Source organism: Phodopus roborovskii, unplaced genomic scaffold, assembly GCF_943737965.1.
Source record: "Phodopus roborovskii unplaced genomic scaffold, PHOROB, whole genome shotgun sequence".
In the NCBI taxonomy this organism is placed as follows: Eukaryota; Metazoa; Chordata; class Mammalia; order Rodentia; family Cricetidae; genus Phodopus; species Phodopus roborovskii.
The window spans coordinates 1806925-1833022 of NW_026126444.1; the positions used below are offsets into that span (position 1 = coordinate 1806925).

At 45.8% G+C, this 26098-nt stretch overlaps 1 protein-coding gene and 1 pseudogene across 1 annotated transcript in view; one reads left to right on the top strand and one right to left on the bottom strand.

Annotated features, from left to right (window-relative positions):
• Epb41l4b (erythrocyte membrane protein band 4.1 like 4B) overlaps positions 1-26098 on the bottom strand; it is a 142546-nt gene that overhangs the window by 38942 nt on the left and 77506 nt on the right. The window contains 3 exon segments of the mRNA XM_051187838.1: positions 2975-3093; positions 4570-4772; positions 4868-4891. Of these exon segments, the coding sequence (XP_051043795.1) occupies positions 2975-3093; positions 4570-4772; positions 4868-4891 (346 nt within the window).
• On the top strand, positions 1725-1796 carry LOC127224728 (uncharacterized; annotated as a pseudogene).

A 26098-nucleotide genomic window follows, 5' to 3' on the forward strand; every position in this document is an offset into this window, starting at 1 on the left:
ACAAATAAATGACAATGGGGTATTGGTGTCATAGCTGCGAACAGGCCATCTGTTTGGTGGAAACAATAAGATGTGTATTTAAACTCTTGGGAAATCTGATGAGATTGAAATTTCTGCTGTCATTTGGGGTACCAGTTGGAAATAGGTAGGGGAAATAATTTAATTAAAAATAGGAAGTTACAAGCTGGAAGGTGGTGGCACATGTCTTTAATCCCAGCACTGGGGAGGCAAAGGCAAACATATCTCTGTAAGTTCAAGGTCAGCCTGGTCTACAAAGTAAGTTCCAGGACATGCTCAAAAGCTACACAGAGAATCCCTGTCTTGAAAAAACAAACCAAACCACACCAACCAACCAAACAAACAAAAAAAAAACCAAAACACAAAAAAAAAAAAAAAAAGGAAGAAAAAAAAAAAAAAAAAGAAAAAGAAAAAAGGAAGGAAGGAAGAATAGGAAGTTACTGGGGACTGGAGAGATGGCTCAGCAGTTAAGAGCACTGACTACTCTTCCAGAAGACCCAGGTTCAATTCCCAACACCACCCACATGGTGGCTCATAACTGTCTGAAATTCCAGTTCCAGGGAACCCAACAGTCTTACACAGGCAAAACACCAATGTCCATAAAAATAAAAACAAATAAATATTTTTAAAAATTATTTAAAAGAATAGGAAGTTACAAAAACCACAGCAGAACCAGAGGTGGTTCCATCCTTAAAGTGAGAAAAAGTTAGGTCATTCAATTCATTGGTTCCGTTTGAGTTGTCACGCTTCCCAAAGAGGTCTACTACAAGACATAGTTTTCTTTTAAAAATAAAATATTTTACTACATTTATTTACACGTGTATATACATAGCTGGGTGTGTATAGAGGTCAGAGAACAACTTGTGGAGTCAGTTCTCTCCTTTCACTAAGTTACAGGGACAGAACTCAAGTCACCAGGCTTGGGTGCAAGTGCCTTTACCGGCTAAGTCAGCTCACTGGCCCACAAAACACTCAATGCTAACGAGTCACATGGGAGTTTTAGGGGGTTGGAACTGGGGCTCACTCGGTAGAATGCTTGTCTAGTGTGCACAAACCCTTGGGTTTTATTTCCAACACCACATAAACTGGACATGGTGATCCATGTCTGCAAACGCAGCAATGGGGAGGTAGAGGAAGGGTGATCAGAGTTCAAGACCATCCTGGAGTAGAGAGTAAGTTCAAGGCCAACACCTTGGTAACATGATACACTTGTCTCAAAAATTTGTTTCCGCAAGCCAGTTGTGGTGGGTTGTTACCCCAGTACTGGTGAGTGGACACAAGATCTCTGGGGTTTGCTTGTCAGCCAGCCCAGTCTAATAGGCAAGTGTCAGGCCAGTGAGACACACTACCTCCAAATAAATTGGATAGGCCCTAATTGCAACAACCCAAGGTGGTTCTCTGGCCTACACACACACACACACACACACCTACCTGTACACATTCACATACAAAATACATATGCACAAAAATTAAAAGTAAAGATCAAAGAAACACATGGAGTGACACACTTCCACTGTGTGGGGACAGGGTCAGAGTGACCTGTATAACAATCCCTGAAGATCATGTGCCCACAGTGCTTCTTCCAATTTCCACTTGTGCTGAGGATTGAGGCCAGGGTCTTGTGCATGCTAAGCACATGCTCTCCCACTAAGCCCCACCCCTGTAGTGAGATATCCACCCCACCCACACCTGTTGCACTGACCATGCCCATTGGGGCATGGGAACAGGACTAAAATTGGAATGATACAGAGAAGATTAGCATGGCCCCTTTGCAAAGAGGTGTGGGTGGGATGGATATCTCACTACACAGCCCCACAGTGAACTTCTCTAAATGGGACGGAAAGGTGGGAAGGGGTAGCTTGAGCTATAGAGAAAAGATAGGCACTCTCCTCAGGGTCCTGGCGATTGAATGCTTGTGAGTTCTCTGCTGGGCAACATCTTTTGCAAAAAAGCTTAGATGCTGTGGAATTATGGGCAAGCCCCATTAAAACCTGTAACCATGTGCGCTGTGGAATAAGAGTTGAAACACAAGGAAAAGCAGAACTATCCAAGGGGAACAGGGTATGCTGGGTGCCACCTGGTACTGCCCGTAGCCCACCCATCAAGAAGGCAAGTGGGGCTCTGTCCCTGAGATAGACTGATCAGAAAGGGGAAAGCTCAGTGGAGAAGCTGGAAAGCCGGTGCAGTAAGTAAAGCACTTGTGCATATGTGAGGACCCAAGTTCAAGGCAAGAACCCATGGGAAAAGGCCAGGCATGGAGCTGGAGAGATGGCTTAGCAGTTGAGACAGCTTGCTGCTCTTATAGAGAATCAAAATTTAGTTCCCACATTAGCTATGGAACTCCAGCTCTAGGGGACCTAACACCTTCCTCCAGAGGCACACACGTATGTGCATATCAACATAGACACACACATATACATAAATTTTAAAAACTTTTTTTTAAAAAAAAAAAGCTGGGCATGGTGGTGCCTGATAGCAGCAGAGACAGGTAGGTACCCCAGGGGTGGGGCTTATGAGACCAGCTTAGTCTACTTGGTGAGTCTTGAGGCCAGCAATAGGTCCTGCCTGCAAAATAAAGGTGGATAGCACCTGAGGAGCAAAACCTGAAATTTTCCTCTGACCTCTAAAGATGAGTGCACACACACGTACACACACATATGCACCTGCATACGTGAGTGCATACATACACATGAGTATGTGTATATATACATACACATACACACCTGTACAAGCATGAGCATGCACACACATATGCACACACATGTGTACCTGCACACTCAGTGTGTGCATACACACATGTACACCTGCCCAAGCATGAACATAGACACACATGTGTACTTTCACACACAGGAACATGCACACAAGCACACACACACACACAAGAATGGAATGGAAACAGCTGAGGTTCATGCCCCTGCTTCGGGCCAGTGCCCTCCATGCAGAGCTGGCCTGGCACCTTGTTTATGTTGATGTGTAGGGCAGGCCAGGGTCCCGCAGTCTTCACCGTCTCCAGCTCCAGCTTCTTCAGATGGGCAGCTGCTTCGCTGTACAGGGCAGGTGCTCCTGGACTCAGTTCTACAGATAGCCATGGGAAAGGAAAGAGTGGGGGTTGAAATGACAGCTAGATACAGGGGCCAGAGACACCCGCAGGAGCCTGCCTCCCAGCTCCGCTTCTGCTCTTCCTGCTCGATGCCATACAAGAACATCTGATGTCAAGGTTTCACAACCTTCCTTGCTCAGACAGGAGCTGGGTGGCCCCGGGCACGTTGTTTGACCTCTGAGCCACTGAGCCATTTATAAATGAAAATAGAAATCACTTCTCTTGCAAAGTTGCTATGCAATTATTCCCATAAAAAAACCCTTGACATGCTGAAAAGATGGGTGTCCATAGCAAGGTACCTTGGAGAATCAAGTTATGTTTCTAAAATCAAAGGCACTGGCTCTTTGTATTGTGGTGCATTTGTTTGCTACCTCACCTCCCTCTAGCTTGGATTTATTCATTAATGCATTAAACATTTACTAAATATTAAATATTCATTATACAATAAAGCTTGTGCTTTATTGCTTGTTAGCAACTGGCATCTGGGGAGTTGAAATAAACAAATAAGACACAATTCTAGTGTAAGTGGTGGTGGGGATAGTACACATAAAAGCTCTACGAGCTTTCATCATGGCTATGGGCATAAGAGAGAAGACACCCACCACCACCATGCTCTGATGGTATGAGGGTATAGGGGATGCTGTGCTCAACATGTGAGCCGGCTCCTGGGGGATGTAGCGGCTTACTAGGGCAGAGAAAAACAGCTTTGCAGGGAAGAGCAGGCACAAATGAAGGGGTTTGGTTAAAGAACGGAAGTTCTGTGTAGCTGGAGTGTGTGAAGAGCGGGGGAGGCTGGAACTGCAGGGTGTGGCTCTGGAGGTCTGTATGTGACCTTGTTCAAAGTGTGGACTTATCCCGGGGCACTGAGGAACACAAGGTCTTAATGCGGACATTAGCAGCTTCTAGATGGGGACCGCTTTGGAGGAGGGGTCCTGTTAGGAGGCCATGGCAGTCACTTCCATGCAAAAGGATGAGGTGAACGCAGGCAAGGGCAGCCTGGGCTGTATTTGGATCCTTCTCCCCAAGTGGGTCAAGAGATACCACCTTCTATTCAGCTAAACTCAAATGACTCTTGTGGTCTGAAGATGAGGGCTGAGGAGCTCAGACTATCTCAACAGCTCTACAGTTGCATGCCGTGTCAGGCTAGAAGGTCCCTTGGCACTTACTGCATATCCTCTCCTGTTTTCAGAGGGGACTCCCTCTCTTTTCCACTTCTGGAGCCCAGGAACTGGTGCTGAGCATGACACAGGGGTAAGTCTAAGCTAGGAAGCAGGAAGGGATGGCCATCTGTACAAGTTGCAAACAGGAAACCACCGACGCTAGATGGCCCTGCCTCCAGGGATGAGGCTCTATAGACTATACTTTGCCCAAACCCGGTTGCCAAGGCTACACCACCATTCCTACCCACCACTGGCCCTCCCCATCCCACCCTGCTCCCTCCACATACTCACTGTTGAGGGCCTTGCTGGAGTTTGGGGACCTCAGTGGTCCCTCCTTATTCTCCAGGGGCAGCGAAAGGCCATAGTTGGAGTGGTGCTGGTTCTGGTGATGGTGTCTCCCTGAAGCTTTGGGGGCGAAAGGTGTGCCCCCATTCTCCTCGAGGCCAAAAGGCAGCCTTTCTGTGGGGCTGAGTGCTGGGGAGGAGATCGGGTAGCTGGGGCAGGGGATAAAGTCAGGATTTAGAATAACATAGCATTTTGCTAACACCTGAAACCCCAAGACCATGAGGCTCAACTAACAGACCCCTACCTAGATAGGTCATTGGGCCAAAACCTGTGCAAAGAAGATGAACAAAGTGAGAATTTGTATTAGCAATCTGACATCCTCAATCTTAAAAACGTCTTCATTTTGAAATAGAATAAAATAGGTTGCACTTTCAAAAAGCCATTTGCAGGGCTGGAGATAAGAGCACTGGCTAGTCTTGCAGAGGACCTGGGTTCAGTTCCTAGCACCCCCACAGCAGCTCACAAGCATTTGTAACTCCATTTCCAAAGGATCTGGTGCTTTCTTCTGGCCTTTACAGGCTCTGCATGCACACAACAGACACACACATAGGCAAAATGCTCATACACATAAAAATGCAAGATAAAAAAGAAAAACAATAAACAATGCTTAAATGATCCTGAGTTATAAACCAGAGTCTCTTCTCTCTCCATCCCACATTGGGAACGTCCTCCTTATGTCCCTGCCATTACCTTTCTTCTCAGGGGTGGCCTGTGAGCCAAGCAGGGCTGGCCAGAACCTCCCACAACGCTGTTTAGAGGGATTTGATCCAGATACACTCACTTGTTCCTAACTTTTAACAGCTGAAAGCTAAAAGACAGGTGCTCTCTTCCGGGTGGCTTACAACTGCCTCTAACTCAGCTCACTTTCTTCAACTAAATATTTTTGTTTCCCTGACTATAAAAGAAATTGAAACATTTTTAAGGGTACCATGTTCAAAGCGTACAATGAGTAAGTCAGTTCTGGCCATCAGGATATAAATTGAAGCTTCTTGTGGACATCTTTCCCAGACATAAAGTAGTTATATCCCTGAAAAGAAGCTGAAGCATGAAGGGAGAGAAGATGAGCAGAAGTCAAATGTAGGTGGAGTGGGGAAAAAAACTAGTAGTATAATTTGAAACTGCACCTAGATCCAGCTATACCTGAAGCTGGTACTACTGACAACTCTTCCTATAAGGTTCACAAAATGTATTGAACGGTTGACTGATTGAGGTAGTCTCTAATCTATGTCACATGATCTAAACCAGGACTCATTTACTGTTTTTGTGGGAGAAGGTAGACAGCTGTGGAATTTAAGAAGGGCAGAAGGAGCCATTACAGACCTAAGAAACAGTATGGGCAAAGGTCATACAAACAGGAAGGGCGGAGTATATGGAGAGAAGGGTGTAAGGAGGGAGCCAATAGGAAGTGCAGTTCAAATTACAAGCTGGACTAGTTTGAAGGGTGATGTGTGCAGGGTTATCACCTGAGCAGCAAGGTACCATGGGAAGGATATGAGCTGCCCTCTGGGATGTTCCTGATAGTGTGAGCAGAGCTGAAGAAGGAGGTGGGAATGGGCTCATTAGCAGAGGCAGGGCAGAGTCCAGAAGAACAGGCGTGCTTGTCACTGCTGATGCAGTTGCTGGATTCTTCAGCCACCCTGGCTGCCTTGTGGAGATTTGATCAAGGGCACTCCCATAGGGTGTGCACCGGGAGGAAGTGGAAGGTGGCATGGTTTTGATCTCTGGAGAGCCCCACCCTCACCTCTTCCCTTTAGAAACAGTTCTGGGTACCCACCTTCCTATTGGGGGCAGTAAGACAGCACACCAAGTCCCTCTCTCCTCTGCCCTGCAGGGGACCCCTGACCACTGTTCTACAGAACATGTTGGGTAGCAATTGCTGGAATTCCATAGCTGAGAAGCTGTACAGTTAGGGTTTGATAACACCACTGTGGACTGCAAAGCCCACTGATACTATTTTCCCATCCTTCGAGTGTATTGACGATATCTTCCCTCTGGGAATTCAGTGGGGCCCTCAGAAGAACAGATATCCTTTGTGGGGGCTGGAGAAGGATGGCCTTCTTCTGCCCTGATCCTCAGCACTTCTGGCCTGCTCAGAGTGTGAGTGGCATTAGGATTGTCCAGTCATGAGGGACAGAGAGACAGGCGAGGGCCATTGGCTGGACACAAGAAGAGATCATGGAAACAGGGAGGCAAATGGCACCCCATCAGTAAAAGAGGGGTGGGGAGTGAGAGAGGTTCTGATGAGCTTCAAATGCTCACAGTGAGTGTGGGAATGAGCGCCTGCAGGGAAACATGGCCAAGAGCAGGAGCTGGCATGCAATCAGGCCTGGAAGAGGAGTTGGAGAGCTTTGAAGAAGAGTTCCTGAAAGATGGCAAATAGATACCACCTCAGATGCCAGACCCATCTTCACTTCTACACAGAGTGTGAGCAGGATTCTGAGCTCATGGAGAAAGAGCTGGGATTGCTGAGTGATGCCTGTCATAGGCTTGGAAGGCCACAGTACTACCACAAACTTTTCTCTACATGTGGAATGGGTTAACTTCTCCCCCCCCCCCGAAGGAAACTCAGAATGAAGAGTAAAGCAGTAAGGACAAATAAACAAATAAACCCAAAAAGCCATCTATATGCCAGGAGTGTGAAATCATCACATAATAACATGTCAAGTAAAATATGCATTTTTGATTTTCCTCTTACTGTTTCCTAAATGGTGGAGTTGGGGAAGACATAGACAAATGGGAAGAGAGTGGGCAAGGGTAGGAGAAACTGCCTGGGCTAGAACAAGAAATCTAATGCAGCTGAGGGCCCCAGGAAGGATAACTGTTTTTTATCCTGGGACAACTCCCTCTGATATTAAGACTCAGGAAGAAAACAACTTACAAGTCTCAGGAAGTTCCTGAAACATAATTGGTTCACAAGTTCCTCCTTCCCCAAGGTTATATAGCATTAAGGGCTGCTGAGGAGAGGAGACACTCCAGCTTGCTGAGCATCCTGGAAGTCATGCAGAAAGCCCCAGGGTTCCAGCTTTTCTGAGTTGTCACACCCTGCTGGGGTGAGCTTTCATCCATGTTCCTGTAAGTAGCACCAATGAATTCATTGGTTCATTAAGTTGGAGTCTGGTGGTATTGTCACTCTGGTCTGTTGTTGGGTCTCTTTCTGGGTGAGTAGATATTTGTTCACATCTTTCCAGGACAGTGTCACATTCTCTGCTCACATACAGGGACCGTCCTGATGATCCAAATATGGGTTTTGTTGGCTTATAGATCTGTTAAGGGAATTTCTCAAGGCCCTGTGCTCATGGATCGACCCTGCAGGATTCCTGGGGCAACATTAATACGGACTTTGAGGTAGATGGTATCCACAAGGATGTGCATCTGCCTTGTGACACCAGTAAGTCAGACAGTATGAAGACCAAGGACATGCGGCAACACAGCAGCCTTAGGGACATTGGCCAAGGCTCAGGATACTAGGCCAGCTCCATGTTCAGTGCCATTATAGCTGAGGCTCATGTGGTGTTTGGGATTCTGGAAAGTACTTCTAGAATCCACCACCAGAATTGCTACAAGGGCAGGGCAAGGAAAGCAGGGAGCTGAATTCAGGGCTTTCTCTTAAAACAGGGCAAGCAAGGGTGCTCTTGAGAAGTCAACCGTAACCTTTGCAGTGTAGTCAAGTTCTGGGTGACATGGGCTCTGGAATCTAAACTGGGGTAAGAAATCACAGATTTTTCTAATGGAGCTCCTCAGATATCCTCTGGTTCTCTGGCTGGATGGTAAGATCACTGGCGGGAACATGGGATGGCTCATTCAGCTCAGAAAAAAACAACCTGGTGGGTCCTCAGAGAGTTAAAGATATGGTTACTGTATGGCCCAGAAAGTCACACCATGGATAAGCATTCAAGGAAAGGAAAGATCCATGCAAAACCTGCACCCGAGTGATCATTAACAGCATTATCCATAATCACCCAAAGGTACAAAGTTCATCTACTGATGAACAAATAATCAAAATGTGCTATATTGCTACAACGGAAAACTAAGCCATGAAAAAGAAGTGAGTTACAAACTCATGTTACAATGTGGATGAATCCTGGAACCATTATGCTCTCTGAAAGAGGACAGGCACCAAAAGTCACATATGTGATTCCACGCCAAGAACAAAGAAACAGTAAGGAGTGTTAGAGGTTACTTAGGAGTAGGTAGGGTGGGAGGAACCAGGAGTGAAAGCCTACTTAGTTTCTTGGGGAGGAATGAAACAGACCTGAAATAGTAAGCTCGATGGCCATACAATTTTATGAAAATAACCGACTGCACACTTTGCTGAACTGTACACTATGTGAGCCAGATTCCAGCAAAGGTGGAGATCTTGAGAAATGTCGATGTTAGCCCTCCTCTAAGCGTAGTCTCCTATCTCTAAATCCTGCAGCTGGCCCAAGAACCACAACCTTTCTCCAACCTGCCGCCAGCTCATTTTGCATATGGGCTCACCATGGGAAAGGGGGTGAGCAGGTCACACAGCCGGAGATCAGCAGTGGAGTTCGGGACATGAGCCAGGCCTCCCACCTTCACCCTGGAGCCCAAAGGACAGCCCATCTGCTGTGCCTCGCCATCTGCTCAGCCTCTACTTAAGGCTGCATTTGTACTTATCAGGAAAACCCCAAGTCCTCTCAGAAGCCGCTAGCTGAGATTCCTCATGTTCTCAACCATCCAGTAAGCTCTGCAGCAACAGAAACCACCATATGTATTTGTGTCCCTGCTGTGCTAGAAGAAGGGCTGAAGCTTAGGAGACCAGAGAAGCTCAGTGCACTGAATAAGTAGTTCAGGGCCAGTTCCTGTGTCTGGCATTGTGCCAGGCAGGACGGTTGACAGGGAAGGGACCTCAGTCCAGCCTGGGCACCATTAGAGGAGACTTCCTGGGGGTAGAGATGCTTGAAGCAAGGGGACCCTGAAGGTTATGAGTGAACAAGAGGGAGGGAGCACTAGGCATTCCAGGTGGAGGATTCTCCAACTGCTAAGGCCTGGTGCCAACACAGTACACTAGGTTTTGGGGTGAGGGCCTGCATAGCTTCCGTGTGTGCTTAAGAACACCTTAAGAGGTGTTTCTCGTCACACCTCCCTTTTGGATTACAGACTCATGGTGATGATGAATGGGAAATTAGCAGACTTTTCTGATACGAAGAACAATCTCCTGAAAGAAACAATCCATTCTCAATTCGGGACCTTGAGGCGCCCTCTTTGTTCCACTGGCCACTGTGCTGGTGACTGCAGGCTCACTGATCACTTCCCTTCACTCGCTCCAAGGAGTACACTTCAGGGCTCCACGCCTCCCAGCCTGGCATCCTTTTGTGCCACTAACTCCTATGGTGCCACCTCCCTTTGTCCTTTATCCCTTTGTCCTGGGGTGGTAAGCACTTTCCAATTATTCTCATTTGGGGGTTGCTTCAGTGATAATTAAAGTCCTTAGTTCCTCCATCCTTTGCATAATCAAGTCCCTGTATTAAATTCTCTCTGTAGGAAATACCTAGATTTGTCTCCATCTTCCTGACTGCTCATGCCTGATGCACAGTGTTGACCTGCCTGCTCCACGTTTCTCAAGTTTTCCCTCCAAAGTAGCAGTGAGTTGGATGGTTACTTTTATTTTAATGTCATTATGCGTGATAACCCAAATCTGACTTCCTTCCTACATCATTCTTTTTCAGAGCACTCAAATATGTCCTGAGAGCTCCCTTTCTTTAGCTTGGATTTCAATTTCTTTTCCTTTGTTCTCCTTATCATCTGAAGTCAGTCTATTCTGGCTGAAAAGGAAAGAAAGACAAAAGAAAACAAAAGAAAAACAAACCAGAAGTTGGATATCTTCTGTACTTTGCGTCTCTGCATTGCTTCAGAGGTTCAAATTGGTTACTTCCATTGGCCTTCCAATTTGGAACATTAAGACTGGTTTGGAAAGAGCATAGACATAAAGCACATACTTCTCTGCACTTATTCAGATGGTTCAAAATGGTCTTTGGCCAGAGTTTTGTTTCTTCTCATTATGGTATAGAACAAATGCTATTAACCACAATCCCAGGTATCTTTTTAGTTTCATCATCATTTGAAATAACATTAGTCATTATTCTCCTAATATCCTATCCTTCCCTTCTTTTCCATTCCCCCTACTGCCCTCTCTCTCTCTCTCTCTCTCTCTCTCTCCCTCCCTCCCTCCCTCTCTCTCTCTCTCGTGTGTGTGCACGCACATGAAATTGCAGGTGTATGCACCCATGCACCCTTGTGGAGCTCAGGACTGGACACCGAGTGTCTTCCTCTAACATTTTCCAACCTTACTCCCTTGGGGCAGGGTCTTTCACCGAACAGGAATTCTGTTTTTTTTTTTCAGCTAGGCTAGCTGCCCAGCAAGATTTAGGATCCTCCAGTCTCTGCCATTTCAAATGGTAGGGTTATAGGCACATACAGCCAAGCTTTTCACATTGGTTCTGGGGATATGAACTCAAGTGCCCTTACCCACTGAATTATCTCTCCATCTCTCTCTCTCTCTCTCTCTCTCTCTCTCTCTCTCTCTCTCACACACACACACACACACACACACACACACACACACACACACACCCCTACCAACTGAGTCCTACTGAGTTCAGAATATTTCTGCTGCTGGCCTCTCTGCCTGGCTCTCTTATTATCTGAGATTCACTTGGAGTTTAAGACAGCCAGATGAATTGTGTTCATCCTTTCTAGTTCTCCATATACTGTTTTCTTGCCTTATTGCAATTGTCAACAGCATGTATCAGGAGGATGCTGAAGGCCATCTGTCACCCTTGTCTCTGTTCTGGAGTTCACAGGCTAATGTCTCAACATTAAGTGCAGCTTGTGCCAAACCACACTCTTCAGGTTAGGCTCTGTCCTTTCACTTTAAGGTTGCTAAAACCCTTGAGCAGTGACTGCTGACTGCCTGGAGGAGATCTGCACTGTTCCTTCATAGGCATGTTCCCTCTGCTAGTGCTTAAAAAAGATGGCATTCAAACTCTCCATTGCATCCCCATCCAGCTTTCCATTTGGGAATTGATTTCCCAAAAAGCGGCACTACAGTGTCCTTTTCCTCTTCTGGCATCTTTCCACGGCTCCATGACTTCTCAGAGGGTGCTGGACGCTGACTTAGCAGTGGGAAAGGCAGATTTCCCCAGTGTTGGGGGGGGTCATCTTTTATTTTTAGCTTGAAGATTCAAACTAATCACGAAGCAGCCAACTATTTCCTGATCATTCTCTTTCTTTAGCTTGCATTTCCATTTCCTTCTCTTTGTTCTCCTACCTTCTGCAGTTAGTACATTTTGACTGAAGAAAGGAAAAACCGATGTCAGGTAGCTCTGCCCTTTTTGTCCTTCAGGCCACCCTCAAGAACAGCTCCAAAGTAATTATCTATGAAGCCATGCAGTTCCTTAACTGTCTGATGGTGGGGCATGCTCTAGAGAGACTGAGGCAGGAGGATCATCATAAGTCTAAGGCTAGTCTGGTCTATCTAGCAAGCTCCAGGCTGGTCAGAGATAATGCAGCAAGATCCAGTTTTAAAACAAAACAAATAAAAATGACAACCATCAAAAAAAAAAAAATAGTCTGTGGTCTTTTATTTAAAGCCATGCCCCACTTTTTCCCCTTTCAAATTCTGTCTTAATTATGAGTTTACCGGAGAGGCCACTAACATCCTCCCTTTTCAGGTTCTCTGTGCTACATTCACAGCCAGTGTGAACAGTATTCCTTCCAAAACTTCTTTGGGAAAGCATAAACACACAGAGGACTAAATCCCTATCCTACTCTCCTATGCAAATCATTCCAAGACTAGGACTTTCTTCTTCCAAGGACCTTGCCCCACATCCTAACCCGTCTCCCCTGCTGACAGAATGAACAACCCTTGTGGCATTTCTTCCATCTTCCAAACACCCTCCCATCAAGTATGCGGGCCAAGAAATCAAGAGATGCTCCTTTATTTATTTATTTTTTTAAATAGTCTCCCCACTAAAGTGCTGTGCCAGCCTGACATCTCTCTCAGACAAACACAAAGAACATGTTCCATTCAAGTCCCATCCCCACAGTGCATCTGATCTGGGTTGAACTGCTCAGGTACCATAGCCTACCTATATTCACAGCTATGTCTCCATCGGCAATGGCTGCACATAGGGTCAGTGTCTGCACATGCAGCAACAAATTCTCTATACCCTTTCTGGAGAAGCCTGGCTGTGACAAACTGGTTCCTGTTTTAGTTCTGAGCTGATGTGGGCACAATTGCAACATGCCACATCAGAACTAACACCACAGCAGGGGGCTGCTGCTGAAATCTCAGGAGAGCTGTCAATGGTCTCATAAAGGCTGCAGTGAGTGGAACCATTTATCCTCCTAATCCCTGGGCTAAGTGGATAAACCTCAGGGGTGTCTCAAGCCTCCAGCAGCCTCATCTACCATGCTTTGCATGTATTATAAATATGTCATTTTCTACATATGCCATGAAACAGATGCTGGGAAATGCCATTCCTACACCATGTTTAGTGTCCTCACCCAGAACTGTGCCTCACTCAAGCATGGTATTTTATGGGGTCAGATGTCAGGCAGAAGCACATCTTACAAAAAGTAGGACACTGATCATGCTCTTTAAATATGAAGGGATCTCTCCAAATTAATATTTTTGAATGCCCAGCACTGTATCATTTGTCAACATATTTAACCTTCAACAACCACTTAAAGACTCTTAATCAGTATTTTCTAATTATGGAAGCAGGAACAGAAAGACTATGTATCTTTGCCATGGTTAACAGCTACAAAATATCAGAGCTGAGATTCTGACAGAGGCAACTTGACTCTTGAATGCTGTACTCTCTTTAGGGGTAAGTGGCACTACCTGGCCCTGTAGGTGACAGGAGAGGCCTAAGGGTAACAAAGGAAAGTGGCCTGGCACCTCACGGTGGTCTTGCGGTATGCTGTGAGTTCATGGAACTCAAATCACTCATCAGGGCCCCAGGCACGCCCCTTTCTGGGCATTTAGTAAGCATTTCACCACCAACTACATCGGGAAATCATGAACTCGTGTGCACCTGCTGTGTCCACCTGAGATGGCAGAAGGGACAAGTGACCACCTTGGTTCCAAGATACCTGTCACATATTTCAGTTTTAATTGAGCAGAGACTAAGCTGACCGACCAACACAGGCTTACATGCACATTTGCAACATTATACTCTTTGCATAGTGGGGTGAAGAGAAAACTATCAACATCTGAGAGAGAGAGAGAGAGAGAGAGAGAGAGAGAGAGAGAGAGAGAGAGAGAGAGAGAGAGAGAGAGATTGCAAATGTTAGGCATGTTCATCAGGGTCACTTCCTACAGAAACTTAATTTGTTTAAGGGAAAAAAACGACTAGAGAGAAAGGTCATCCCCCCCCCCCCGCCCGCATTTACTATACACAAAACCCTGGGTTCTATTCCTGGCACCTCTCTCCCACATGTTACATTTAATTTATTTGTGTACTGTGTGTGAGTGCTTATCTGCATGTACATTGTGTGTACAGGTGTCTACTGAGCCTAGAAGAAGGCTGGATCCCCTTGGAACTGGAGTTACAGCGAGCCACAATGTGGATGTTGGGAACTGAACTTAGGACCACTGCAAGAGTAACCAGTGCTCTTAACAACCGAGCCATCTCTCCATTCTCATCCTTATGCCCCCCGCCCCAAGAGTCTCATTATGTAGACCAGGCTGCCTAAAACTTGCTATAAAGATTGGGTTGGCCTCACAAAGATCCAGTTGCCTCTGCCTTTCAAGTTCTAGAATTAAAGGGGTAAGCCATCACACCCAGTTCCCCATTACTTTTTAAATGCAGCTTAAATTCCTTTATACAGACCCCCTCACTGGTGGTGGGGAGGATATTTCCCCAAATTGTAATTCTTTCAAGAAAATTTCCAAATAATCAACTTTCCAAATTAGTTCTATTAGCATGGGTGATGTGTGACTCCCAAATTAGGTGGGGTGACTCTTAATTCAACTAGTATCTTAGCAATGAGGATTTAAAGGTAGTGTCTTCCTCAACACTGCAGTGTGTGGGCGAGTGTAGATGTCTAGTAAATGCTTGCTCAATGAACTTGTTCCAATGCATTAGATTTTAATTTTCTTTAGGTAATTTTCAAGCATCTATTGTTAAGGTATCGCTCTGCTTATGAATTCCCTAGTTGCTCATAACTACATTAACTTACTTCTGCAAATTGTAGAGTAAAATACTGCCCATCTGAGGGACAGCTTAGAAGATACCCTGGTCCTGTGAGGTGGCATAGGACAGGCACGTCCATCTTTCAATTGATGAAATCAATCATTTCAAGTGATTTCAATGAATAGTTGTAAGCACTTGGTCCTTGACATTTTTGTCCTGGCATTATCCTCCCTAACGTCTTTTTTATTGTCTGTGTGTCCTGTGAGTACACACATGTGTATGTGTGCTTTCATGTGCACTTGTGCGAGTACACATGAACCACTAAGGTGACACAAAGCTTCCAGGAAGGGAGGAAGGGCTGCATATGACTTTGTGGGGAAATCTTGAGGTGTTGGCAATTTCGGACCCATTCTAGGGTCTAATCCAGAGAATGATCATTTCTTGAGTTCCTTTTTGCTTGGGGGCCCATGACTGAGGGTTGACTTATTCTGTTTTGTCCTTAAAACAAAGGCTACAATAGAGTTGTTCTGCATACAGGGTTATTTCTAATGCATCTAACAGTGTACTTCCTTTCTGGTTTCTTTGGTCATTGCCTTCTTTCAATTCTATACCCCATGGCCTCTGCTCTTTGCTTTAAGTGAAACCTTCCTTTTGGAGGGCAGCAGCATGAACACACTTGCCCCCAATGGCTGCCTTAAAAGCCCCCATTACACAGTAACTCTTGAGGGGTCCTAATGCAATTAATCATTGTCTGGGTCACTAGAGTGTAAGAAAAAGTCCTCTAAACAGCCATTCCTCACCATCCTGGCTACCTGAAGCATAGGACACTGGGCTGTGAGCCGGGAGTGATGTTTTTCCAATCCTCGGACACCATCCAGTTCCCCAAATGAATGAAATTAAAACATGATTCATTCTGAATTAGCGTTCGGGTTAGATGAATAAAATATATAATGGGCGGAAGGCAGGGTTTAGATGTACCAGTGTGAGCTAAAACTGGAGCTGAAACCTGGGGTTATGTGTTTCTGAGATGACAGAAAGGAGGATGAATCTGTTTTGGTATTCATTAGTGCACGAACATCTCAAATGAGTCTGTCCCTTCCCCAGTTCTCAGAGGCTCTTTAGAAGCCTCTATCTTCGACATCCTTAGCCTCTGAGACCAGACACTGGCTGGGTTTGAGAGCTTTGGGCTTAATTGCCTTTATTACAGGTGCAATGCTCATCTTGTAACAAGGAAGGAGGCTGGCTGGGTCATTAGCACAGCAACTCTTGCTGATGAGGTCTTAGCCACCAAAAAGGATGTTCAAACCATCCCTTCAGGCAGGGAGTGATTAGGTGGGTTTCTGTGAGGGTGTCCTTCTAATTATTCTAACCCCTTTTAGTGGGTTGCCTAGACGACAATTGTGGTATTTTTTAAAGAGCTGAAGTATTCATTCCATTAAAACCACTCACAGCCTTGGGATGCACCTGAAATTTTGGATCGGCTCTATCAGAAATGTAATCATAACTATACGCAGGTCCTTCTTCGGTCAAATGCAGAGTTAGGTCACCACATCTGAGTGGGATACTCTCAACAGAACCCCCAGCAGGAGAGGAAGAACAGATATTTGAAATCAATGCCTTCATCTCAGCTATTTTAAAGCTGTCTGTGTTCCACGTTCAGTCCTCCAGGGTGGCAGTATGCTGATGGGTCAACTGAACGTCTGAAATCAATTTCAAGAACGGTCTAGTACCATATCAACAACCTTCAGCTTCCTCTTTCTCACTATCATAAATGCTGAGAGGGCACACTTCACGGTGCTTCAGCAGCATGGGTGCATGTGTGCACGCCTCCAGATGCATGTGTGTGCATGTGCAAGCTGGCCAGCAAGCCTCAGGGAGCTGCTTGTTTTCACCTCCCCCGTACTTGGATTACAAGCAAGTGCCACCATGTTCAGTTCTCCCATGTGAATTTTGGGGAGCCAAACTCGGGCCCCCATGCTCGCCCAGCAATTACCAGCTGATTTTGATTTAAAGAGTGAAGAACGGAGGATTCAGAGGAATCACAGGAAACCAAATCCACAAGTTCAAGGCCAAACTACACAGAGTTTGAGGCTATCACAGCCTATATACTAAGACTAAACCTCAATAAAATAAATACATAAACATTGAAACAGGCACAACCTTGCTCACTGAGAAATACAATGAAGACAGAAGTTCTGGCTTTTACCTATTGAACTAACAAAAATGGTTTAAAGTTAGTGAAGGCTGTGAGCTTTATTCCATACCTTGTCACACTCATGTGTAGAGGGTACAAACACATGACATCTCCTAGGGGGAATATAAAATGCTGAGCACTTGAGCAACATTAAAAAAATGCTCAAATTATAATGCACATGCCTTTTGGCTCAGCAAGTGTACTCCCTGGGGATTTATCCTATAGCGTTCATTTGTTCAAGTGCACAAACAGAATGCCAGGCATGGCAGGCAATTATTGTAGACAGTTGACGAAGCTTGTATGTCTATCAGTATTGACTGGGTAAGTAAATATATGTGCTCCTTTATATGTAGACTGGCTTGAGACTGACAAAAAATATTAATGATGTTGGCAGCTCAGAACCAGGGGGCTGGGGAATAAAAAAGGAATTATCCTAGAAATTTTTGAGGCTTAAAATGTTCCTTTGTGTGTGTCTGAGTGCAGGCATGAATGTAGTGGCACGTGTGTGGAGGTTAAGAGGGTAACCTCTGGTGTCAGGCTACACCTCCCACTTACACATAGGGTCTCCTTTGCTTCTGTGACAAATGACAGGCTACTTAGTCTGCAGGCTTCTGTGATGCTATCTCTGCCTCCTATCTTGCCCTGCGAGTACAAGAATTAATGTGTGCTATAGCATTTGACTTTACATATTTCTGGGGATCAAAACTGAAGTCCTTATGATTACAGGGTATGCACTTTACACACAGAACCATCTTCCCAGCCACCATTTGCATTTTTTTTTACCACTGTGTGCATTGGCTATTTAAAAATAATAGCACAATGATCTCCTTTATTATTAAATTTATATATGCATATGTGTGTGCCTGCATGTATACTGCGTGTACATGTATGTGAAACCCAGAGGTCAATGTTGGGTGTCTGCCACCTTCTTTTTGAGACAGTCTTACTGAACCTGGAGTTTCCTGATAATGGCCAGGCTGGCTGGATGGTGACCCTCCTGCCCCTGCTCCCCAGCACTGGGGTGACAGACAGGGCCCCAGTGAACTCTGCTTTTACTTGGGTACTTGGAATCCTAACACAGCTTGTCATGCTTGCATGGCAGGCACTTTACCACCTAGGCATTTCCTCTGCTCACTTGTTACTCTCTGTCCGGTATACCAGCAGGGCAACACTTCCTCTGAGATGAACCTCCAAATTAGACAACTTGGGAACCAGTCAGACATCCTCAGTCCCCCAAACTTTCAAGACCTACTGGAGCAGCGGATGCATTCTCAACTCTCACCCACCCTTCACCCTCTACCAGCCTCGCCATTTACAAGAGGGCAGTATTGTCACAAGCCGTGCCTGGGCAGTTATCTCCTAGGAGTGTCAGACCGAAATATCATTTCTATGTCTCCTTTTATCCCTTCTCAAAAGATCCCCATGGCATTTCTGCTCTTTGGCTGTTTGAAAGAGAGGTGTCTTTCTTCACTGTGGGCCTCTTCCATTTTATCTTCCCCCTGGAACCAGGCATCCCTCTCTGCTGCTAAACTTAGAACATACAGCTCTCCCATTGGCCCAGGAGACACACCAGTTCTTGAGCTAGACACTATCTTTGTTCTTTTTCTGTCTACGCTGACTGCCAACGTGTTACCGTTCAAAATCCACTGAAAATTGCTACCAGGTAGCCTTAAACACTGTGCACAACACCCTAATGACATATTATTTGGTCCTTTGTGTGTGAGGATATAGATATCATAGGTGTTGTACATGTGTTGTTGAAGCAAAGATCAAGGACTGAAGTCCTCCATCATTTTTTACCTTAGGAAGATAGAAAGGGTTTCTCACTGAACCTGAACTCATCAGTTTAGCTGGCTGACTGGCCAGTGAGCCCCAGAGATCTGTCTGTGTCTGCTCTGCCCCCACCCCTAGCTGGATGTGTGTCACAACATCCAGCTCTTTGCATGGTGTAATGTGTGTTATACTGATAAATTGCCATGTGTCATTTGCGCTCACCCAGAAGCTGGCCCTGGAAACAGGGATCTCCCCAACCCAATTCCAGACCTGAGTATGTTTGTCTTAAATTGTTCTCTGAGGCACCTTGTCCAGCAATGGGATACACCTCCCTAGACTCTTTAACAGGGACAGCAAAACATGCCAAGAGTAAAAACATGGTGTCCTTGAGAAATGCAAGAAGGCAAATCACTTCCAAAAGATGTTACTATTCTTGGTCCCATGATATAAAAGATGCCTACAGTGGAAAAAGAAAAGCCAGGGGTTCTGCTGTAGGAAGCTCACCCTGGGAAAGCTCCATCAATAACTCCAACTTCTCCAAGCATCTATTTGATGTTATCTGATCTGGAGGTGACACTTGCCAGGGACTCACTACTGGGGCCCCAGCTGGCTGCCTTAGGGGGCTTTCCCAGCTGGTTTTATTGGATGTTTGTAAACCCTCGATGCGATGTTATTTTTCTGCTGTTATTTGTTCTTCCTGGATGCCTCATTGGAGCATGCTGTATTAGGAACTGTAGCTGGTTGCTTCAATGAGGCTTCTCTGGTCAGTTTCTGCTGGATGTTTTTAGCATCAGAGTTCCTATTTTGCCCTCTATCCACTGTTCCTACCTATCTTTCACTTGTTATTTATTCTTTTACTTTTTGCTTGCTACATGCTTAATAAACTCACTCATGGAAAATGAAAGCATGGCTATCACAGATCATTCTCTAGACCACGAGCCTGTGGGGGCTCCAGGGATCCCAACTCAGGCCTTCTTGTTCATGCTACAGGCACTTGAGTGACTGAACATCTTCCTAGCTCCAAGTTCCTTAATAACAAGATGCTGTTTAATTTCTTTTTGGAATGAAGAAAATGAGACAAGTCAGGAAAACTGGCAAGGGCCACATGGTTAGTGGCAGAGTGGAGTGGTTCACAGCATGAGAGACTCCAAAGTCCCCACATTTTATCTCACCAGGGACCTGTGAGCCTATCTCCCCAGAACCACCAGAACGCCACACTGTGGGCCTCCTGTCTCATCTGGCTCGCAATGGCTGCCATCAGCTTCTGTACTCAAGCACCTGTTTCCATGAATGGGCTTTCACCCAGAGGCAGGTCCTTAAGACAGGCATGGTCACATGGCTCACCTTTGTCTAACACTAAGGCAGAGCAATGACCAACCAGCAAATGGCTTGACAGGCAAAGGAGGATATGGTCAAACAAGAGCCACACACAGAACAATTAGAATCCAAATTCTTCTGCTCCCCATGTGCTCAGCAAGTGAAATGAACATTAACTGGGCAGACACAGCTACTTTTTTTCAGTGCCAAGGACTCAACCCAGAGCCTTGTCCATACCAGACAAGTGCTCTAATACTGACACACATTTCAGGGATCCATCCATTTTCCTTTCAGCATCATGACCACTTAAATCACACACACTTCCACTGCCACCAATGAAGGTTAAAATCAAAGCATCGAACCAAGTAATGTCGTTAACCAACAGAAGCTTCCACTCCTGCTCACCCCCACTCCTTTGTGGTGATAGCTAAAATGTAAGTCCTAAGCCTGGCGGACTGTTGCACGGCTTTAATCTTAGCATAAGGGAGGCAGAGGCAGCCGGATCTCAGTAAGTTTGAAGTCAGCCTGGTCTACATAGAGTTCCAGAACAGTCAGACTATGTAGAGGGACTGGCTTAAATTAAAAAAGAAAAGAAAAAAGATGCGGGCTTGGTTTGGTTGTATTGTGCAGTCATGTGTATGCAGGTACCATGAAAGACAGGAAGAGAGGGCGCTGGACCCTTTGTAGCTACTGTTAGATGTGGTTATAAGCTGTTCACTGTGAGTGCTGGGAACCAAATCTGGGTCCTCTGAAAAAAGCAGCAAGAACTCTTAACTGCTGAGCCATCTCTCAGGCCCAAAGCTCAATGTTGTTACATAAATTGTCTGAGCTATCACCGGGTTTCTTATTTGGAGAGAGGTGGACCTATTTACAGAATTATTGATTTTTTTTGCCTGGGCTCAGCTAAGTGTGTTTCAGGTTTGCTTGCCTTTTAGGTACCTCAGAGGTTTCTTAAAACGTGCCAGTTGGCTTTTCTCTAATCCCCCACCCAGGCCCAGCTTGTGTTTGCCCATGACTTCCTAGTGGAAGAAGCAGAAGCCAGTCACCCTGGGCCAATTTGTGGTATTTACCTGGAGTACCTGAGAAACCTGGCCAGTCAGGGAATTGACTGAGAGCCCGGTTTGGGAAATATTGATCGGAAAAGATCAATATGGCTGTCCAGAGAGTTCTTTGATGAACTCAGATTTTAAAGGACTATTCACCTGCAAAAGTCAAGTATACCGAAATGTCTGTTAGTTGTTGTGTCCCAAGCTGGGCCCAAGAGGCTGGAGTCACTGACCCAGAAGGATGCTGGATGGTTTTAACAGGCAAGAGGGTCAGACGGGAACCCAGCACTGTCCTGATTTTGTCTTTGCTGCTAAAGAGAGCCCTCTTCTCTGGGAATGGTTACGCAAGCAGTGAAGGACATAAGATGGTTCTGAATGCAGCTTGGAACAACCCGGCAAACTTTCAAGATGTGCAACAAGCACGAGCCACACCAGTTCACTGACACCAAACACGAAAGGTGGCAGAGGACTGATTAAGCTTGTAAATCCCAAAACCAGAGAATTTAATTAGCTGTGGAATAGTGAGTGTGATGATGCTGGGACCTGCGATGGCCACACACACACACACACACACACACACACACACACACACACACACACACCATGAATTATTGGGAGGAAACATGTGGGACATCTCACACAGGGATGATTCGTTAGAAATAACAGTCCATTTCTGTTCCTTTGAAAATGAAGAATGAGTGAGTTGAGTGCAGTAGTTGTGGATAGGCTGCTGGACCAGAGTGGGATGAGCCATGGGGAGGGTTGTTATGGTCCTGGTTATGAATGGGGTTTCTAGCCCCTGGTGGGTTGGTGGGTGTGGGCAGTTACTAGCCCATTGATGGAAGGGATGGTGGCAAAGGCAGGCAGTTGGCATAGGGCGGCTATCTAGCCAGCAGCTAGACTTCAATGTAGTGAACAGAAGTACGTCTAGTAGTCTCACTGAGATGCAGATGATGACAGTGGAATGAGTCCTGAGAGCCCAGAGGCTGGCATTTATCTCTTGTATGATAGATATATAGGTACGACTTCACTGAACTGGTCCTGAGCCTCCCTATTAGTAACAACACCATACTAACCACCTTGCAGAATGATGAGGAAGATAAGAAAGTGACTCACACGGAGCATGAAATTGGTCATTAACCCCTCTGTGTGACTGTACATCACTATCCACCTAATGGGGTTTTCAATGTCAGATGGCTAGTTGGTCCTCTGCCCTACTCAACATTACACCAATGCTTCAGATGAGACACACTGAACAGTGTCCACAAATGATGCGGGGGTCTGTGTCCTACTCAACATGTGATGCTCCAGACTGCATGTGGTAAACCAGAACCCTTCAGACCAGAACAGAGATGATGTATCATTTGCCTGTTACCTGGTTAGAAATTCCCTGTGGAATGAATCTACTCTCGGAGTAGACACCCAGTGAGCACCTATCTGTCAGGCACTGGAGAACAAAGGCACAGCTCTCGTATTGAGGCTAAGGCTCCAAGAGGAGATGAACAAAGGAGGCTGTTTAATACAAACTTGTGAGTACAATGTTCCCGTGTTTGGGGGTGGAAGGGGGAGGCAGAAGTAGAACACAGAACACAGAAATTAACCCAATTTGCAGAGGTGGGGGCTGTCAAGAGAGTCCCCGGGGAAGATGACGTCTGAGCGGAGGCTTAAAGGCTAAGCAGGAGTTGGGAGTGACAAGAGATCTAGACGGGAAGAATAGCATTTGCAAAGGCATAGTCATGAGGCATGGCGCATGCAGTTTGGCATTACTGTTTTCTCAGAAATGCGAAGGGTCTGGATGGAATACGCTAGAGCAAAGAGACAGAGGCAGCGTGCCCAGCACTGTGACGACACAATCAGATATGGCTGCAGAAAGACAAGAGTGAGCTTGGCAAGGGTCATAGAGATCAGAGAGGGCACTTCTGTCAAGGGGGAAGACATTCCTGCAAGACAGTCTCAGGAAGAGTCGTGAAGGAGGCAACGTTGAGTAGAACCGTGGACTGCCTGGGTCTGGGAGGCAAGAGAAGGAAGAGCTGTGGCAAAGGGTACCTTGAGGGGGAGAACGTTGTGCATTCCAGGGGAGGTGGTCGAAGATAAACTTGGCTTCTTTGCCAGGTGGAGTTTGGACTATACATGGGACACCCACATTGAAGTGACAATTCAGCAGCCCATAAATAGTCTGAGTTGAAGATGATGGCTTTCAGAGTCAGCAGCATTATAAAATGTGACAGAATGAGGTGACTCCAGACTGGTTACATGCAAAATAGTAGTGAGCGGAGAAGAGACCCCTGAGAAAGCAATGTCCAATAGGAACAGGAAGATACGATTTCGAGAACAAAGTCACCATGCAGTAGATAAAGGTCCACTTCACCCCAGTCAGAATATCCTATGTAAGCAGCTGAGTGCCCTCATCAAGGTAAACAGAAAGGCTTACTGAGGGGACTGAATCATCTTTAAAGGGCCACAGACACAGCCAGGAAGAGGTAAGTGACCATGAGGATATGTGCCCTTCACCATGGGACTGTTATCAGGAACACCCTGCTACCACCTAGGGCCAGGTGTTACAACCTCTGCCAGAGTGGGCCCAGATGAAAGAACACCTCAGTCACTGTGCCCAGAAGAGCCTCAGTGCAGGATGGTCTCGTCCCATACCACTTAACTCAAGGTTCCCCTTCGGATACCCGGGGTCAACTGCCCCATGAGTGACATCCAAGGGAGACTTCTGTGCAAAACTATCAATGAAATGAAGATGGAGTCCAAAAAAGAAAAAAGTAATAATCTTTATTACTTGCAGACACATTGTAAAAATGTTAGCAGTTAAGATGATGAAGAGATCAGAACACATTTATTCAGATGCAGTACATACCCTGGGGATCAGAAAACACCCGTAAACAAGCATCTGGGGGGGGGGCATTGTTGATAAGAAGGCGGTCCACTACCCTGTGCAAGTGTGCAGAGGACTCCTTCCTCAAGAGACTTTGTAGAACCAAAAAGGCCAGATTTTACCAAGAGAAGATGTTAACACGTGTTCAAAGGTTTAAAAGGAACCAAATTATAACCACATATATCCAAGAGACATGAAATTAACTCAGTTGCACAAAAACACAAATGAAAGAGCATCCTGGGGCTGCCTATTAAGAGAAAAAGAGGTTTGGTATGCTACTTGAAATGGTGTAAATAAATATTTTCGTACAAGTATCACCCTAAAAGACACTTTGGGGATCTACAGAAGGAAGGGGCCACATGCATCCCTCTGGGCAACAACTGCTTTGGCACAGCCTCCAGAAACCTGGCAGGCTCTCATGTGCACCCTCAACTCATCTCAACTGCACGCTGCTTTTTGAAGAAGTTAAATCTCGAGTGAAACCCAGCCTCAATCCTGACAGTAGTCACAATGACATCTTCTGAAATCACATGGGTTAGCAGCACCAAACATTAAGGTATTACAAATCATTCTTATATTTGAGACGTAAACTCCAGTGGAACGTGCTATGCAGCTGGTGCTAGCACTGAGGCTTAAGTCCACACCTGCTAACCCACTGAAAGGTGCAAGATTCCAAGTCTCCCTGTATTGACGCTGTATCTGATGAGTTTTATAATCTTTATCGAGCTTCTGTTACAGAAGGGGTATTACGGTTGTCTTTATGGGAAGTTATTCTGAATGCATGTTTTCAGCACAGACGAGAAGTTAAATTTTAATCAATCACAGAACAGAAAGGACCTGGGAGATCACTTAGTCCCGTCCATTATTTTCAGGAAGGAAATGAAACCATTGAAAGGGGAATAACTTAGCCAAGGTCACACAGCAATGGAGGCCAGACCCAGGCAATCCCCAAACCTACAACAGTACTATGTGCCAAGCTATTTCCCCAAACATTCTGTTTGTTGGTTTGCTTTCTGTGGTCCCACTGGTTAAACAAGATTATCAGGTACATAGCATAATGACAGAAACTTTCACTTTAGTTTTAAAATCAGAATATCAAAATGATTCCTGAGCCTTTAGCTACCTTCATTTTATTGGAGACGCAGTCCACAGTAAATCATGACTACCTATGTCAGTTATCTTCAAATGTTGACACGGACACTAAAAGCACTACTTAACAACACTTGTGCGAGCACGTCCATGTGACACCAGGATGCTTCTCATGGAACGCAAGGACACCATGGTAATGACTGGAAGTAAGGCGCTTCAGTTTCTCAAAGTGCAGTCATGAGTTTGTCCCGGTACGTGACACTGTAGGCCCCTCCCAAGTTCCTCTGGTTCTGGTCGTGGACATAGTCAAAGTGGCTGTCATCTCCACTGGCTGAGGCTTTCCAGTGTGGCCTGTCATCCTGAAAAGACGGCCTGTTTTGTTTGCAGATGGAATGGTTACTGGGAGAATGGAAGACAATTCAGAAAGGAGAGAGGCCAACCACACACCCACAGAGGAAATGGTGGGGGAAAGAATGAGTGGGGTGGCTGGCACACGAGTGGCCTGGTAATTTCAGGATTTTAAAAACTCCTGTGTGGTCATCGACCAACTTTGATGTTGATAAAAGCTCTGTTTCTGGCTAAATCATGGTTTTGTAAGGGGTATGTGCTGGTCAGGTCAGTCCAAGGAAAGCTAGCTGAGAGGAGAGCCTCCTTAAACCAGATGTGCAAGGTGATGGTGTTGGATGGCATCTGCCACAAGTGTGGACCAATCAATTCTCCTCAGGATGCAACTCTAGAGAGCTCTAGAACACAGGGAGTGCTGGGTGCCACCTGGTTTCAGCTACAGATCTGGGATGTGACTGAGCTGTGGCATCAGCAGGGTCACCTCAGTGGGAAAGTGTGCTGCCTCTGGGTGAAGAGGAGATTAGGGCATCTATGCTACAGAGGGAAAATACTCTGACAAAATAGGCAATACTAGATATGACATCTGCTTAAACCACTGTTAACAGGACAATGGCCCTTCTAAGCCTCAGCCACCTGTAATGTCTGAAAAATAAACTACATTTGAACC